Below are 18,759 nucleotides of genomic sequence, written 5' to 3'. Positions count from 1 at the left end.
TCCTTTAGGAATGTAGTGAAGTAAAAGTTGTCAAAACCATAAATAATAAAGTACAAATACCCCAAAAACCTACCTAGTAGTACTTTCAAGTATTTTTACTTTACACCACTGCTATTTTTGTAGACATAATGAAAATATACAGGTATTCTCTGACTAAAATAAATTTTGTTGTACATGAATATTGATAAAGCAAAAGGATAAATGTTTCTGTGTTTCTCTTGGAAAGGGAATTCCTCCTTCTCTGGCTTCAGTTATTGACCAAAAAGGCAACATCCAATTTTGAGCATCACATTTTGTACGAATCAATCGATTGATGTTAATGGGGGATTTACAGTAAAATAACTCAAGTTCGTACCATATTCAGCCCATGTTGATGTTTGGTGATTTTAAACAGATATTTACCTCGCTCTGCATTTCAGACATCTGCTTTGCAAACTGTGTCTCTGCTGTCTCGGGGAGCAGAGAGTAGAGGTTGATAGAGTTCTCCTCAGTATCTTCTTTATACTTGATCTGGTATAGTAGAAATGAAGATGACAGCTTATGAACCAGAGATAGTTGAGACCAAGCCTACAAAAGCATTATTTATTTAACTAGGCAAGTCAGTTAAGAACAAATTCTTATTTACAATGACGGCCTAACCCGGACGACGCTGGGCCAATTGTGCGCCGCCCTATGGGACTCCCAATCACGGGCGGTTGTGATACAGCCTGGAATCGAACCAGGGTCTGTCGTTTCGCCTCGAGCACTGCGCCATTCGGGAGCCCGAGTGGCGCATTACCAAACAGCAGTATGAAAACCTTGGTATAGTATGTGTTCGCTTCCCTTTTAGTTATTTAGATATATTGGATATGAAGAGGCGACATGAAACATTGACCAGCGCTGACCCACAACCAAAATACGCGGTAGCCTGAATTAAATTATTAATGTACATTTTTGGGGGGAGAATGCACATTGTACTCTCTGTGTATTCGTACAGCATGTACACACAGCATTTACCTCACTTCGCATTGCTGATTGTCGTTTCGCAAAATTTGTCTCAATTGTTTCGGGCAGCGTAGAATAAAAACTGGGGGAGGTGTCCTTTTTCAGTCCTTCCTTGTACTTTAGCTGGAATAAAGGAAACATCACATGAAAACATTGTTTTGAGATAAATTTAATAGCACATAAATAGCATTAATAAAGCACCTGGTTTCCACAGGTTTCCCTTTTCATTTCATCTGGACTCATGGGTAGACGTAACATACTGCAGTAAAAGTACATTTGGGACACTCCAATTAGTATGATATGTTACCCTTCGTATGGTATGTATTCATTTACAGATGTCCATCAGCCATTTCGTTTGATATGTTATGAATTGCAATTTGTAAAATATGTTACGGATTGAGGGGTAGGGGTTAGGGTTTGGGGTTAAGGTTCGGTTTAAGGTTAGGGTTATGAGTTAGGTTAAAAGGTTAAGATTATGGTTAGGGGAAGGGTTAGCTTACATGCTAAGTAGTAAGTGCTAAAGTTAACTGTGACGAGATTAGAACAAGCAACCTTTGGGTTGCTAGATGTTTGCATTATACACCCATCCCACCCACCTGCTGTTGTTTTTGCCTTAATTAAGTAACCTTCTGTCTTATGCAACCATACCAAACATAACATATCACACTAATTTCAGTGTCTTGAATTTACAGAGTATACCAAACATTAGGAAAACATTCCTAACGTTGAGTTTCACCCCCTTTTGCCCTCAGAACAGCCTCAATTTGTCAGGGCATTGACTCAACAAGGTGTCCAAAGTGTTCCACAGGGATGCTGGCCCATGTTGACTCCAATGCTTCCCACAGTTGTGCCACCTTTGAGTGGTTGACCATTCTTGATACACAAAGGAAACTGTTGAACGTCAAAAACCCAGCAGCGTTGCAGTTTTTGACACTCAAACCGGTGCGTCTGGTACCTACTACCATAGGTAGTTCAAAAACACTCAATGGCACACATACACAATCCATGTCTCAATTGTCTCAAGGCCTCAAAATCGTTCTTTAACCTGTCTCCTCCCCTTCATCTACACTGATTGAAGTGGATTTAACAAGTGACATCAATAAGGGATCATAGCTTTCACCTGGATTCACCTTGTCAGTCTGGGTCATGGAAAGAGCAGGTGTTCTTGATGTTTTGTATACTCAGTGTACATTTACTATGTATGTTACATCTCTTTCATGAAATCAGGCTGTTTGATTGTACTATCATCATTCTTTTCTACATGCTAAATAGTCTACATATATATTATATGTGTGAGATTATATGCAGGTAATTGTGAATACAGTATGTCTTTATACTCTACCTCACTCTGTAGCTGGGAAGCCTCTTTGGCATGCTGGGTCTCCATTGTTTCAGGTAAGGTGGAGTAGAGAGAACTAGAAACTCCCTTCCTCCCTGCTTCTTTGTACTTCATCTAAATTGAGGAAAAACAGATACAGCATTTTATTCAGAATTTATTTCCAATGACTTTATTCAAGGATCTGTATAATTGTAATGGGCAATGCCACACCGTAAAGAGGTTATCATGAATTTGACAGAAACTTACAGGCACCTCAGTGGCAAGTAAAATTCTGTATTTCATATTTCAGTAAACTTACTGTAATATAAATATGGTATCAAAGCAAGTACTGTGTAATGACACTAAGTACAATAACGTAAAATTGACTATATTATACTGTAAAATAGTAAATGCTGCCTTAATCGGAATGAATAAATAAATGAATGGATGAATGACATTCATTGAGGGTAAAGATTGTATTTCACAGTATTTTGCTGTAATCACAAGGGATTGGTGCAAGCAGGTTGGCTACTAGGTAAAGTGTTTACATGTTACAGCATTTGAATTCATATACAGTGTTTTATATCACTTACACTTCTAGAGGCCTTAAAAAAGGCTTCCAAACTAGCAGTGAAACAGACCAAAAGCTAATGGCAAAATGCTCAACCATTTAAGGCTCAACCACCCCAATCTGTCCCCTATACATTTTAAATGAATGGGGCACTATAAACACATAGGAGTTACATTGGTACAGTATTCTCACTCAGGGGTGCAACAAATAGCCTCTTACAAGGCAAGCCTCAAAATATGTTAACGAGCCAGAAACAACAATACCATGCACCCACTAATGGTCAAAAGGTTTTTGGGGCTTCAAAGATACGGTACGTTATTCTGTGGGGTGGAATTACAGTACCAATCGAAATACAGCAATTATTTCCTCACCCACAACATTTTCAGAGTAACTTACTGTTGATAATTCCCCAAATACTGTATAAATTACAGTTTTCCATTACAGTGCATCTTTCGAAATGGAACATACATGTAAGAACAATTTCCCTAAACTGTAAGGGATAATAGTGGCTAACCTCACTCTGAAGTTCAGATACAGCTTTCGCAAACTGTGTCTCGGTGGTTTCTGGAAGCTGAGAGTACACACTGGTGGAGATACGCCTTTTTCCTTCTTCTTTGTATTTATTCTGGAAAAAAGGAACGTTTTGTGATTAAATAATCATTCTACTTTTTGGGTGATTCTCCATCATTATACAAAACAGAAGTTATGAACTAAATGTCCAGCCACCTTGCTCTGCATCTCTGTCATTTCTCTGGCAAACTGTATCTCTGTGGTCTCTGGGAGTAGAGAGTAGAGGGAGGTTGAGATGTCCTTCTTTCCACTCTCTTTGTATTTGATCTGAGAAACAGAGAGAGAGATGAGTAAGTATTAACACTCGTTTAATGATCACAATCCAGGCACTTGTGTAGATATGAAAGTATTGGATACAATGCCTTCAGAAAGTATTCATACCCCTTGACTTTTTCCATATTTTGTTGCGTTACAGCCTGAATTCCAAATGGATTAAATAGATCATTTTCTCTCACCCATCTACATACAAAACCCCATAGTGACACAGTGAAAACGTTTTTTGAAAATGTTAGCAAATGTTTTGAAAATGAAAATGAAATATCTAATTTACATAAATATTCACACCCGAGTCAATACTTTGCAGAAGCACCTTTGGCAGCGATTACAGCCGTGAGTCTTTCTGGCAATGTTCCCTCTAATGTTTTGGGCACTGAGCTAATTTTTGGTCTTGTGAGTGGAAACTTGAATGTTGTGAGAATTTTGTGCAACTTCCGGCTCGCGTTTAGAGTAAACACTGAGGCTGTACCATTACAGTTTTAGCCAATAGGCTATCGTGGCTATTTGAGCATTATGTAGGCCTAACAACAAAACCAATAGCGCAAATCCCATAACATTTTCACATGGAAATATTTTAATATTTTACTTTTTATTTCTATGATATAGCCTACAGTAGCCTATACATTTTTACATTATGAAGGGCTTGACATTAATTCATGATTTTTTTAACTTAGTCTGTAACACCATGGGCCAAATAGGTGACTGTAAATTGCATTGTATTGTGTTGTATGATGCAAGAAATCCCTTTACAAAATAAAATGTATTATTATTACCATACAGAGAATTAGACTATGTAGGCTACCCCTCTGACTATTGGCTTATTTGCATATTCTAGCCTGACTCAAAATACAACACTGCCTCATTTAATTAAGACAAAAGTTTTTTACCTGACTCCCTTTTCAAAGACAGCTTGAAATGTTGCCTACACATTTTGTGCTCTTGTAGGAAGCAGTAACTTCCCATTGCTGCCCTAAACATATCTATAACTGGGCTAATAACTAGTTAACTAGCAAAGAATATCAACAAACGATGAAAATGAAAATGAAAGACTTTGTTGTGCTCTGGCTCTGCCTACAGCAAAATCATAGACTCAGTCTTGCAAAGCTAGATTTGTTTTGGTTTGTTGTATTGAAAAGGGGCTGATATAATGTCGATTTGATCACAAAAAAATCATTGATCTATATAGTGCAAACTAATGGGGTGAACTCAGTGAAGTTCAATCTCTTGCGTCTCTTCGCGTGGCCTGGCACAGCTTAGATGAAACTTTGCAATGTTCCCTCACTTGGATTGTGCAACATTTGCCCATTATTCTTTTTGAAATTCTTAAAGCTCTCTCAAATTGGTTGTTGATCATTGCTAGACAACCATTTTCAGGTATTGCCCTAGATTTTCAGGTAGATTTAAGTCAAAATTGTAATTTGGCCACTCAGGAACATTCCCTGTATTCTTGCCCCAAACATAACACTTTGTATTCAGGACAAAAATGGAATTGCTTTGCCACAATTTTTTTGCAGTATTACCTTAGTGCCTTACTGCAATCAGGATGCATGTTTTTGGAATATTTTTAGTCTTTACAGGCTTCCTTCTTTTTACTCTGTCAATTAGTTTAGTATTGTGGAGTAACTACAATGTTGTTGATCCATCCTCAGTTTTCTCCTATCATCACAGCCATTAAACTTTGTTGCTGTGTTAAAGTCACCTTTAGCCTCATGGTGAAATCCCAGAGCGGTTTTCTTCCTCTCCAGCAACTGAGTTAGGAAGGACGCCTGCATCTTTGTAGTGACTGGGTGTATTGATACACCATCCGAAGTCTAATTGATAACTTTACCATGTTCAAATGGATATTCAGTGTCAGCTTTTTGTTTTCTTTCACCCATCTACCAAATGTTGCCCTATTTTGCCAGGTATTGGAAAACCTCCCTGGTCTTTGTGGTTGAATCTGTGCTTGAAATTCACTTTGACTGAGGGACCTTACAGATAATTGTACTGTATGTGTGTGGTACAGAGATGGGGTAGTCAATCGAAAATGATGTTAAACACTATTATTGCACACAGAGTCCAACTTATTATGTGACTTGTTATTTAGGCTTGCCATAACAAAGGAGTTGAATGCATATTGCCTCAAGGCATTTCAGCTTTTCATTTTTTATTAATTTGTAAACATTTCTAAAAACAAAATTCCACTCTGACATTATGGGGTATTGTGTATAGATCAGTGACACAAAATCTGCATTTAATACATTTTAAATTCAGGGTGTAATGCAACAAAATGTGGAAAAAGTCAAGGGGTGTGAATTCCTTCTGAAGGAGAAATGTTTCTGAACCCGGATTATGTCTGAAGCCATCTGGAGTGGCAATGGAAGTTGCTACCAGAATGACTATAATGCAAATATATTAATGCCAGGAGCATTCATGCTCACCTCGCTCTGCATCTCTGTGAGCTCCCGAGCTCTCTCTGTCTCCATCGTCTCAGGGAGTTGAGAGTAAGCCGAGCCAGAGAAGACTTTCTCACCTTTGTATTTGAGCTGGAAAACAAAGTAATGGATGTGAGTTGAGGTAGGCCTCTGTGCTTCAGCAAACAAAGTAAAGTAGGACAACAAAGACAGGAATAAAAAACGATGGCTTACCCTAAAGAAACATCCAATAGTGTAGTTATTTATGGTAAAGGCATTGGAGCACTCAAATAACACAGGTAGAGATTTGCTTCATCTTAGAACGCTCAGGCTTTATTCCATTAGATGGACAGGCACACTGATGTTTGAAACTGATTTAATGGATGTTTGTCAGTAACAGGAAGGGTTTCCTCTGAATTAGTTATGACAAAAAATGTAATGTACAAACATCAGATGGGCAGCCCATGTTCTTACCTCACTCTGTAGCTGGGAAGCCTCTTTGGCGTGCTGGGTCTCCAAAGTCTCTGGTAAGGTGGAGTAGAGAGAAGTGGAGGCCTCTTTCTTCCCTGCTTCTTTGTATTTTGTCTGGAAAACAACAGCAACAAAAGACACTGCTACTTTTCGAGACATAAAAATAGACAGGTATTCTCTGACTAAAATATATATTTTTGTACATGAATATCGATAAAGTAAAAGGATAAATGTTTCTGTGTTTCTCTTGGAAAGGGAATTCCTCCTTCTCTGGCTTCAGTTATTGACCAAAAAGGCAACATCCAATTTTGAGAATCACATTTTGTATGAATCAATCAATTGATGTTAATTGGAGATTCACGGTAAATTACTGAAGTTTGAACTGTATTCAGCCCATGTTGATGTTTGGTGATTTTAAACAGATATTTACCTCGCTCTGCATTTCAGACATCTGCTTTGCAAACTGTGTCTCTGCTGTCTCAGGGAGCAGAGAGTAGAGGTTGATAGAGTTCTCCTCAGTATCTTCTTTATACTTGATCTGGTATAGTAGAAATGAAGATGACAGCTTATGAACCAGAGATAGTTGAGACCAAGCCTACAAAATCATTGCCAAACACCAGTGAGAATAATGTATGTGTTTGCTTCACACACAAAAGCCTGCCCAAAGGTTAATTTATAGTTGTTTTAGAAAAATTGGTTATGAAGCAACATTAAACAATTCTAATCACTGACCCACAAACCAAAATATGTGATCAAATTATTCATGATTTTTCTGAGATTGTAATGTTCTTGTAGTTATTATGCAAGAATGCACATTGTACATACATACATACATATACACACATATATACCTGGCTCTGCATTGCTGATTGTCGTTTCGCAAAATTTGTCTCAATTGTTTCGGGTAGCGTAGAATAAAAACTGGGGGAGGTGTCCTTTTTCAGTACTTCCCTGTACTTTAGCTGGAATAAAGAAAACATCACACGAAAACATTTTTTTCAGACACATTTAATTGCCAACTAATAGCCAATTATAAAGCACACTTTAACCTGCATATCTACCAGAGCATTCTGCAGTGATACGCCATCCCTTCTGGTTTGCGCTGGGACTATCATTTGTTTTTCAACAGGACAATGACCCAAAACACATGCCCAGGCTGTATACTTCTGTGATCGAAAAAGCCTTGGTCTCATGCATGTCAACATCAGAAGCCTCCCCCCTAAGTTTGTCTTACTCACTGCTTTAGCACACTCTGCTAACCCTGATGTCCTTGCTGTGTCTGAATCCTGGCTCAGGATGGCCACCAAAAATTCAGAGATTTCCATACCCAACTATAACATCTTCCGTCAAGATAGAACTGCCAAAGGGGGAGGAGTTGCAGTTTACTGCAGAGATAGCCTGCAAAGTTCTGTCATACTTTCCAGGTCCATACCCAAACAGTTCGAACTACTAATTTTGAAAATTACTCTCTCCAGAAATAAGTCTCTCACGGTTGCCGCCTGCTACCGACCCCCCTCAGCTCCCAGCTGTGCCCTGGACACCATTTGTGAATTGATCGCCCCCCATCTAGCTTCAGAGTTTGTTCTGTTAGGTGACCTAAACTGGGATATGCTTAACACCCCGCCAGTCCTACAATCTAAGCTAGATGCCCTCAATCTCACACAAATCATCAAGGAACCCACCAGGTACAACCCTAACTCTGTAAACAAGGGCACCCTCATAGACGTCATCCTGACCAACTGGCCCTCCAAATACACCTCCGCTGTCTTCAACCAGGATCTCAGCGATCACTGCCTCATTGCCTGTATCCGCTACGGAGCCGCAGTCAAACGACCACCCCTCATCACTGTCAAACGCTCCCTAAAACACTTCTGTGAGCAGGCCTTTCTAATCGACCTGGCCCGGGTATCCTGGAAGGACATTGACCTCATCCCGTCAGTTGAGGATGCCTGGTCATTCTTTAAAAGTAACTTCCTCACCATTTTAGATAAGCATGCTCCGTTCAAAAAATGCAGAACTAAGAACAGATACAGCCCTTGGTTCACCCCAGACCTGACTGCCCTCGACCAGCACAAAAACATCCTGTGGCGGACTGCAATAGCATCGAATAGTCCCCGTGATATGCAACTGTTCAGGGAAGTCCGGAACCAATACACGCAGTCATTCAGGAAAGCTAAGGCCAGCTTCTTCAGGCAGAAGTTTGCATCCTGTAGCTCCAACTCCAAAAAGTTCTGGGACACTGTGAAGTCCATGGAGAACAAGAGCACCTCCTCCCAGCTGCCCACTGCACTGAGGCTAGGTAACACGGTCAACAACACAGCTACAGGTCATAACTACTGAACACAACTCCTGACCATTACTGACCACAACTACTGTCCACAATCACACAACTACTGACCACAACCACAGAACCACAACTACTGACTACAACTGCTGACCACAACCATGCAACTACTGACGACAGCTACTAAAGTACTGACCAAAACTACTGATCACAACTACACAACTACTGGCCACAACCACACAACTACTGGCCACAACCACACAACTACTGACTACACAACTACTGAACCACACAATTACAGACCACAACTATTGAACACAACTCCTGGCCACAACTACTGACCACAACCATACAACTACTGACCACAACTAATGACCACAACAACACAATTACTGACCACAACTAATGACCAAAACTACTCACCACAACAACACAATTACTGACCACAACTAATAACCACAACACAATTACTGACCAGAACTAATGACCAAAACAACACAATTACTGACCACAACAATACAACTACTGACCAAAATTACTGACCACAACCACACAACTTTTGACTACAACCACACAACTGCTGACCACATCTAATGACCACAACCACAAAACTACTGACCACAACCACACAAATATTGACCACACAACTACTGACCAAAACCACACAACTACTGACCACAACCACAACTTCTTCCATTATCACAAAAATACTTGTAAGAAGTTAAAGCAAGCCCCACAACTTTATTTGTAATGTTACCATCTAGTTAACAACTGAAAACACTGCCAACCAGATTATGGAACACCCTGCCAACCAGTGTGAGAGAGTGCAGTACCTTTGTTAGCTTCAAGGCAAATCTGAAAAAGTGGCTAAAGGCAAACCAGTCATGTGAACATTAAAACATTCAGACTCTTAAGATGTCAGATACTGTAGAACAAAGGCACATTTAAACTCTGATGTAATATTAGCATTCTATTGTCTATTGTATTTTTCAATGTTTTATATATAGAGATATTTGAATAGTGTTTTGTATTGTAGCATTGTAATGATGTAATGATGTTGATTGTTTTCTGCCCAGGGACTACAGATGGAAACTTGCTATCTATCTAAATCTGGTGCAATGGCATATTGTACATGGCCCCTGACAAATAAACACATTTGAATTTAGTTCAACTATCACCAAGCTACTGCAAAATGCATTTAAATTACTAGTTGAATTACATGTAGTTCACTACTACATGTAGTTCAGTACTCCCCATTACTGTTTATACTCTACCTCACTCTGTAGCTGGGAAGCCTCTTTGGCATGCTGGGTCTCCATTGTTTCTGGTAAGGTGGAGTAGAGAGAACTAGAAACTCCCTTCCTCCCTGTTTCTTTGTACTTCATCTAAATTGAGGAAAAAAGATTCAGCATTTTATTCAGTGTTCATTTCCAATTACTTTGCTCAAGGATCTTTACCATTTTGATGGGCATTGCCTTAATTCCAAATGGAACAAATATGTACGAAAATTGTCCCTTAACTGTAAGGGATAATAGTTGCTAACCTCACTCTGAAGTTCAGATACAGCTTTCGCAAACTGTGTCTCGGTGGTTTCTGGAAGCTGAGAGTACACACTGGTGGAGATACGCCTTTTTCCTTCTTCTTTGTATTTATTCTGGAAAAAGGAAAAGTAGCTTATTATGATATATAATACATGACCAAAAGTAGTTGGACACCTGCTAATCGAACATCTCATTCCAAAATTATTGCCATTAATATGGAGTTGGTCCCCCCTTTGCTGCTATAACAGCCTCCACTCTTCTGGGAAGGCTTTCCACTAGATGTTGGAACATTGCTGCAGGGACTTGCTTCCATTCAGCCACTTAGTGAGTTCAGGCACTGATGTTGGGCGATTAGGCCTGGCTCGCAGTCGGCGTTCCAATTCATCCCAAAGGTGTTCGATGGGGTTGAAGTTGGGGCTCTGTGAAACCAGTCAAGTTCTTCCACACCGATCTCGACGAATCATTTCTGTATGGACCTCACTTTGTACAAAGGGGCATTGTCATGCTGAAACAGGAAAGGACGTTGCTTCCAGAGGCAGTTTGGAACTTAGTAGTAAGTGTTGCAACCGCGGACAGACGATTTTTACACGTTACGCACTTCAGCATTTGACGGTCCAGAGCTTATGTGGCCTACCAGCCGTTGTTGCTCCTAGACGTTTCCACTTCACAATAACAGCACTTACAGCTGACCGGGGCAGCTCTAGCAGGGCAGAAATTAGACAAACTGAATTGTTGGAAAAGTGGCATCCTATGACAGTACCACGTTGAACTTCACTGAGCTCTTCAGTAAGGCCATTCTACTGGCAATTTGTCTATGGATATTGCATGGGTGTGCACTAGATTTTATACACCTGTCAGCAACTAGTGTGGCTGAAAAAGCCGAATCCACTAACTTGAAGGGGTGTCCACATACTTTTGATTATATAGTGTATAATCTTTCTACTTTTTTGGGTGATTCTCCATCATTATACAGAAAAGCGCCCAAAACAGAAGTTATGAACTAAATGTCCAGCCACCTTGCTCTGCATCTCTGTCATTTCTCTGGCAAACTGTATCTCTGTGGTCTCTGGGAGTAGAGAGTAGAGGGAGGTTGAGTTGTCCTTCTTTCCACTCTCTTTGTACTTGATCTGAGAAACAGAGAGAGAGATGAGTAAGTATTAACACTCATTCAATGATCTCAAGCTAGGCACTTGTATAGATATGAAAGTATTGGATAGGTATAAGAAATATGGTATAAAATACACCTAGAAAGACAGAAAGGTAGAGCTGCTACCTTATTGCTTATACTTATCTATTTATTTTAGAACTACATCAAGTGCCCAGGGGAATTGTTTCTGAACTTGGCTTATGTCTGAAGAAATGTGGAGTGCCAATGGAAGTTGCAAACAGAATGACTATAACAACATTATGTTAATGCCAGGAGCATTCATGCTCACCTCGCTCTGCATCTCTGTGAGCTCCCGAGCTCTCTCTGTCTCCATCGTCTCAGGGAGTTGAGAGTAAGCCGAACCAGAGAAGACTTTCTCACCTTTGTATTTGAGCTGGAAAACAAAGTAATGGATGTGAGTTGAGGTAGGCCTCTGTGCTTCAGCAAACAAAGTAAAGTAGGAGAGCTGCTGCTCAACAACAAAGACAGGAATAAAAAACGATGGCTTACCCTAAAGAAACATCCAATAGTGTAGTTATTTATGGTAAAGGCATTGGAGCACTCAAATAACACAGGTAGAGATTTGCTTCATCTTAGAACGCTCAGGCTTTATTCCATTAGATGGACAGGCACACTGATGTTTGAAACTGATTTAATGGATGTTCGTCAGTAACAGGAAGGGTTTCCTCTGAATTTGTTATGACAAAAAATGTAATGTACAAACATCAGATGGGCAGCCCATGTTCTTACCTCACTCTGTAGCTGGGACGCCTCTTTGGCGTGCTGGGTCTCCAAAGTCTCTGGTAAGGTGGAGTAGAGAGAAGTGGAGGCCTCTTTCTTCCCTGCTTCTTTGTATTTTGTCTGGAAAACAACAGCAACAAAAAACAGTGGTGGAAAAAGTATCCAATTGTCATACTTGTACTTAAGTACTTTACACCACTGAAAAGACACTGCTACTTTTGTAGACATAATAAAAACATACAGGTAATCTCTGACTAAAAGGCTTTTTTTTGTCAGACGGATAAAGTTTTTTCTGTGTTTCTCTCTGAAAGGGAATTCCTCTTCTTCTCTGGCTTCAGTTATTGACGAAAGAAAATATCACATTTTGAGAATCATATTTTTCACAAATCAATGAATTGATGTCAACCGGAGATTTTCACGGTAAAATAACTCGAGTTTGAACTGTATTCTGCCCATGTTGATGTTTGGTGATTTTAAACAGATATTTACCTCGCTCTGCATTTCAGACATCTGCTTTGCAAACTGTGTCTCTGCTGTCTCAGGGAGCAGAGAGTAGAGGTTGATAGAGTTCTCCTCAGTATCTTCTCTATACTTGATCTGGTATAGTAGAAATGGAGAGACAGCTTATGAACCAGAGATAGTTGAGACCAGCCCACAAAATCATTGCCAAACACCAGTGAGAATAACTTATGTGTTTGCTTCACACACAAAAGCCTCCCCAAAGGTTCACTTATACATGTAGTTGTTTGGATAAATTGGATATGAAGCGACAAGAAAGATTTCTAATCACTGACCAACAAACAAAAATATTTGATAACCTGAAATCAAAATATTTATGACTTCTCTGAGATCGTACTCAGAGCAAATTTAAATAAACAATCAAATAACTATTTTACTCGTAGTCATTCTGCGAGAATGCACATTGTACATGTATTAAATTTGATTTATTTTTTACTTAACCAGGCAAGTCAGTTAATAACAAATTCTTATTTACTATGACGGCATACACCGGCCAAACCTAGACGACGCTGAGCCAATTGTGCGCCACCCTATGGGACTCCCAATCACGCCCGGTTGTGATACAGCTTGGATTCGAACCAGGGTGTCTGTAGTGACGCATCTAGCACTGACATGCAGTATCATAGACCGCTGTGCAACTCGGGAGCCCATACTGCATACTGTGTATTCTAACAGCATATACACACATATGTATTCTTTACCTCACTTCGCATTGCTGATTGTCGTTTCGCAAAATTTGTCTCAATTGTTTCGGGTAGCGTAGAATAAAAACTGGGGGAGGTGTCCTTTTTCAGTCCTTCCTTGTACTTTAGCTGGAATAAAGGAAACATCACATGAAAACATTGTTTTGAGTCTAATTGAATTCTACTCACATAGCCAATAATAAGGCAATAGCGGTTAGAGCGTTGGGCCAGTAACCGAAGTTTCGCAGGTTCAATTTCCCAAGCCGACAAAGTGAAAAATCTGCCGATGTGCCCTTGAGCAAAGCACTTAACCCTAATTTGCCCCAGGGGTGCTGTACTACTATGGCTGAAACTGTAAAACAACACATTTCACTGCACCTATCCAGTGTTTGTGACAATAAAAAACATATGTACTCTATATTTATAGATATGTTTTTTATGTACCATTTTTCTGTACCAGCTAAATAGTCAGAAATACTGAGTAATAGATAGCATATGTGTGAGATTGCAAGTATGTGTGAGTACAGTATAGCTTTATACCAGTGTTGAGAAAGAAACGCTGAAAATATAATTTACCAAGCTTGCAAGTACAGTACTAGTGAAATGTTTGGACACACCTACTCATTCCAAGGTTTTCTTTATTTTTACTATTTTCTACATTGTAGAATAATAGTGAAGACATCACAACTATGAAATAACACATATGGAATCATGTAGTAACCAAAAAAGTGTCAAACAAATCAAAGAAATATTTTGTATTTGAGATTCTTCAAAGTAGTCACCCTTTGCTGACAGCTTTGCACACTCTTGGCATTTTCTCAACCAGCTTCATGAGGTAGTCACCTGGAATGCATTTCAATTAACTGGTGTGCCTTGTTAAAAGTTAATTTGTGGAATTTCTTTCCTCCTTAATGCATTTGAGCCAATCTGTTGTGTTGTGACAAGGTAGGGTTGGTAAACAGAAGATAGCCCTATTTGGTAAAAGACCAAATCCATATTATGGCAAGAACAGCTCTAATAAGCAAGGAGAAACAACAGTCCATCATTATTTTAAGACATTCAATTTCTTCAAGTGCAATCGCAAAAACCATCAAGTGCTATGATGAAACTGGCTGTAATGAGGACCGCCACAGGAAAGGAAGAACCAGAGTTACCTCTGCCGCAGAGGATAAGTTCATTAGAGTTACCAGCTTCAGAAATTGCAGCCCAAATAAATGCTTCACAGAGTTCAAGTAATAGACACATCTCAACATCAACTGTGCAGAGGAGACTGTGTGAATCAGGCCTTCGTGGTCGAATTGCTGCAAAGAAACCACTTCTAAAGGACACCAATAAGAACAAGCAACTTGCTTGGGCCAAGAAACAAGAGTAATGGATGAGTAGGTGTTCTAAAACTTTCGACCGGTAGTGTACATGCGTCACGACTTCCACCGAAGTCGGTTCCTCTCCTTGTTCGGGCGGCGTTCGGCGGTCGACGTCACCGGTCTTCTAGCCATCGCCGATCCACCTTCCGTTTCCCATTTGTTTTGTCTTGTTTTCCCACACACCTGGTTTACATTCCCTCATTACGTGACATGTATATAACCCTCTGTTCCCACCATGTCTGTGTGTGGAATTGTTTGTTGTAAAGTGTTTGTGCATTGCTAACTGGTTTGCGACGGGTTATTTCAACCCGTATTTTGTTGTTTCTGGGTGCAGTTTGTTTTGCCTAATAAACTGCTCCGGTTGTTACCCATGTCTGCTCTCCTGCGCCTGACTTCCCTGCAGCCAGTTATGCACCTCTTACAACATGTAGTTCAGTACTCCCCATTACTGTTTATACTCTACCTCACTCTGTAGCTGGGAAGCCTCTTTGGCATGCTGGGTCTCCATTGTTTCTGGTAAGGTGGAGTAGAGAGAACTAGAAACTCCCTTCCTTCCTGCTTCTTTGTACTTCATCTAAATTGAGGAAAAAAGATTCAGCATTGTATTCATGTATTTATTTCCAATTAATTTACTCGAGGATCTGTATAATTTTGATGGGCATTGCCATCATTCCAAATGGAACAAAGATCTAAGAAAATTGTCCCTTAACTGTAAGGGATAATAGTTGCTAACCTCACTCTGAAGTTCAGATACAGCTTTCGCAAACTGTGTCTCTGTGGTTTCTGGAAGCTGAGAGTACACACTGGTGGAGATACGCCTTTTTCCTTCTTCTTTGTATTTATTCTGGGAAAAAGGAACGTTTTGTGATATATAATGATTCTACCTTTTTGGTTAATTCTCAATCATTACACAGAAAAGCGCCCAAAACAGAAGTTATGAACTAAATGTCCAGCCACCTCACTCTGCATCTCTGTCATTTCTCTGGCAAACTGTATCTCTGTGGTCTCTGGGAGTAGAGAGTAGAGGGAGGTTGAGTTGTCCTTCTTTCCACTCTCTTTGTATTTGATCTGAGAAACAGAGAGAGATGAGTCTGTATTAACACTCATTCAATGATCTCAAACTAGGCACTTGTGTAGATATGAAAGTATTGGATAGGTAAAATAAATATGGTGAAAATGAATATATAGTACCTCACTCCGTAACAGGGACGCTTCTTTGGCGTGCTGGATGTCCTTGGTCTCAGGGAGTAGAGAGTACAAAGAAGTGACCACCTCCCTCTTGCCCACTTCCTTGTACTTGGTCTGCAACACCACAAGAAAACTATCAATTCACATTGCAGGGCCCTTGTGCAGACAAGTGTAAAGTGAACTTTAACGAAAGTTAGATTTTGTTTGGAATGAATGTTCACCTCGCTCTGCATTTCAGACATCTGCTTGGCCAACTGGGTCTCTGTGGTCTCGGGAAGCAGAGAATACAGGCTTGTCGAGATCTTCTGCTTCCCCCCCTCTGTATACTTGAGCTGAAGGAGGAGACACGGAGATATGTGTTTCTTGATCCTGAATCTTCTTAAACATTCTCTGAAGTTCATGATACATTTCTGTAATACTTTCTAATAACTTAAATGAATTAGCATTTAAGTATTTATAAACTATAAATAAGTATTTCATTATTTGTAAACATGTACAATGAATAAGCATTATTATGTATAAGTATTTACAATGGATTATTCATGAACGGTATTATAAAGTTTAACACCAAATTCTTCTAATCATTCAGTGACTCATGTCTATGAGTCATAGGCCTTCTGTGCTGTGAAATTACCTCGCTCTGTAAGTCGGAGACCTCTTTTGCAAACTGGGTCTCTGGTGTCTCCGGGAGCAGAGAGTAGAGGCTAAAGGAGTTCTCCTTCCTGTCCTCTTTATACTTTTTCTACAAAATGGTGGAAAATAATTTGAGTCAACATGATTGAACTTAAAAAGATTGGAGGATAAATCAATAACATTTATTTATGAAGCCTTTTTTACATCACTCGATGCAACAAAGTGCTACAAATCCTTGTGAATCATCAAGAAATATACTCCTTCTGTTTTTTGTTGTTGATAAATTGGATAATGAAGAGGCGACGTGAAACATTTCCAACCGCTGATTCACAAATTAAAATACATGATAGATTTAATTTAATTATTCATGATTTATCTGAGATTCTACTCAGAGCAATTTATTTTTAAAAGAACCTTCCCTTTTTTATGTAGTCATTCTGTGAGAATGCACATTGTACTCCCTGTGTATTCTAACAGCATATACACACAGACATATTCTTTACCTCACTTCGCATTGCTGATTGTCGTTTCGCAAAATTAGTCTCAATTGTTTCGGGTAGCGTAGAATAAAAACTGGGGGAGGTGTCCTTTTTCAGTCCTTCCTTGTACTTTAGCTGGAATAAAGGAAACATTACATGAAAACATTGGTTACCTCAAATGAAAACTAGAGAAAACTAGAAACTCCCTTCTTGACTGCCTTCTTGTACTTTATCTGACACGAAAACAATAACAGATATCTCAGGACAAGCTAAAAAAAAAGACTTCCCTTTAAAAGGACCAAATATACAATAAAAAAAATGTACAATTGAAATGGGTCTACATAAGGCTTTCATAACACATTCATAACACATTCATAACACAAATATATAAGTATTTCATAAACGCTGACGTCAAATGCCAACAACCGCAAGTTGATCTTTTTTTTATTATGCTGTTTTTGACATATACAATTATGAAAGGCTTATGTCATTGCTTATGAATGTGATATGTATGGGCTATGACGTCCTTATGTAAGTAATAACGCTCAAGTAAAGTGTTACCTAACATTTGGCTTTGATTTTTGTGTTCTTGATGTCCATACCTCACTCTGGAGTTCTGACACAGCTTTAGCAAAATGGGTCTCAGGGGTCTCTGCTAGTTGAGAGTAAATGCAACTGGAGGAATTCCTTTTGCCACTTTCTTTGTATTTGTTCTGAAGGATGACAATGCAAAAATACTCAATTTTTTAAAACCCAGGCATAGACAATAAGCAAGCTTCAATCTGCACAACATGTAATATTGACTGAGGCTGAGCTTAACTTTAGACCACTTCTGAGGTACACAAAACATCTCACAAACTTTTATTTTGGGGTGTTCTAAACCTTGAAATAGCTCTGAGACTATAGTTGCAGTAAATGCTTCCCTGACTTTACAAATGAATACACACCTCGCTCTGCATCTCTGTCATTTCTCTGGCAAACTGGATCTCTGTGGTCTCTGGGAGTAGAGAGTAGAGGGAGGACAGAGTACCTTTGCTTAACTCTTTGTATTTCATCTGAAAAGGAAGACACAGAGAACAGCAACTAATGACAACGTTCTAATTGAATTCAGGCTCAACACTTCAACATTTTCTTTCAAATGTACTGAGTAGAGGGCATTGACTGTCTTGGGTTTAGGCGGGTATCACACTAAATACACTTTTAAAGGGCTAGAGCCTTTAATTCCATTCTTTTCAAAGGTGCGGACACACTAGGACCTATCCTACACCGTAACACGCCTCCCCTCGCCTCACATTTTCACTGTTGTCTATGGCTGTTGGTGTGACCTTGTGTTGTCATCAATGTCCATGTTGTTTGTAAATGTTGATTATAAATGATGATTGCCTTCACACTTAAGACACGTTCCTGAATAAGGCCAATGAAGTGACCTGAAGTTAGAATACCTCACTCTGTAGCAGAGAAGCCTCTTTGGCGTGTTGAATCTCCATGGTCTCTGGTAGCAGGGAATACATGGAAGTAGACAGCCTTCTCTTCCCTGCCTCCCTGTACTTGTTCTGCAACACAAGAGAAATAGCGTCAGTTGGTTTTTACTGCTTGA

At 39.5% G+C, this 18,759-nt stretch overlaps 1 protein-coding gene across 12 annotated transcripts in view; it reads right to left on the bottom strand.

Annotated features, from left to right (window-relative positions):
- LOC109899286 (LIM zinc-binding domain-containing Nebulette) overlaps window positions 1-18,759 on the bottom strand; it is a 111,590-nt gene that overhangs the window by 31,232 nt on the left and 61,599 nt on the right. For 5 of the 12 annotated variants that reach the window (XM_031836281.1, XM_031836284.1, XM_031836282.1 and 2 more), the window contains exons 12-37: window positions 18,605-18,715; window positions 18,110-18,217; window positions 17,765-17,875; window positions 17,187-17,297; window positions 16,685-16,792; window positions 16,272-16,382; window positions 16,054-16,164; window positions 15,820-15,930; window positions 15,596-15,706; window positions 15,326-15,436; window positions 13,517-13,627; window positions 12,786-12,893; window positions 12,306-12,416; window positions 11,845-11,949; window positions 11,425-11,535; window positions 10,411-10,521; window positions 10,142-10,252; window positions 7,435-7,545; window positions 7,014-7,121; window positions 6,587-6,697; window positions 6,140-6,244; window positions 3,600-3,710; window positions 3,388-3,498; window positions 2,327-2,437; window positions 997-1,107; window positions 403-510 (exon numbers count right to left, since the gene is read on the bottom strand). The exons of 1 other annotated variant lie outside the window; for it this stretch is intronic. In XM_031836281.1, coding sequence (XP_031692141.1) covers window positions 403-510; window positions 997-1,107; window positions 2,327-2,437; window positions 3,388-3,498; window positions 3,600-3,710; window positions 6,140-6,244; window positions 6,587-6,697; window positions 7,014-7,121; window positions 7,435-7,545; window positions 10,142-10,252; window positions 10,411-10,521; window positions 11,425-11,535; window positions 11,845-11,949; window positions 12,306-12,416; window positions 12,786-12,893; window positions 13,517-13,627; window positions 15,326-15,436; window positions 15,596-15,706; window positions 15,820-15,930; window positions 16,054-16,164; window positions 16,272-16,382; window positions 16,685-16,792; window positions 17,187-17,297; window positions 17,765-17,875; window positions 18,110-18,217; window positions 18,605-18,715 — 2,859 coding nt within the window. The remainder of the gene's footprint in view (window positions 1-402; window positions 511-996; window positions 1,108-2,326; window positions 2,438-3,387; window positions 3,499-3,599; window positions 3,711-6,139; window positions 6,245-6,586; window positions 6,698-7,013; window positions 7,122-7,434; window positions 7,546-10,141; window positions 10,253-10,410; window positions 10,522-11,424; window positions 11,536-11,844; window positions 11,950-12,305; window positions 12,417-12,785; window positions 12,894-13,516; window positions 13,628-15,325; window positions 15,437-15,595; window positions 15,707-15,819; window positions 15,931-16,053; window positions 16,165-16,271; window positions 16,383-16,684; window positions 16,793-17,186; window positions 17,298-17,764; window positions 17,876-18,109; window positions 18,218-18,604; window positions 18,716-18,759) is intronic. 6 more of the 12 variants (XM_031836287.1, XM_031836286.1, XM_031836288.1 and 3 more) reach the window with 6 other exon arrangements.

Source organism: Oncorhynchus kisutch, linkage group LG11, assembly GCF_002021735.2.
Source record: "Oncorhynchus kisutch isolate 150728-3 linkage group LG11, Okis_V2, whole genome shotgun sequence".
Lineage (NCBI taxonomy): Eukaryota > Metazoa > Chordata > Actinopteri > Salmoniformes > Salmonidae > Oncorhynchus > Oncorhynchus kisutch.
This window is presented reverse-complemented; position numbering and strand designations above follow the sequence as displayed.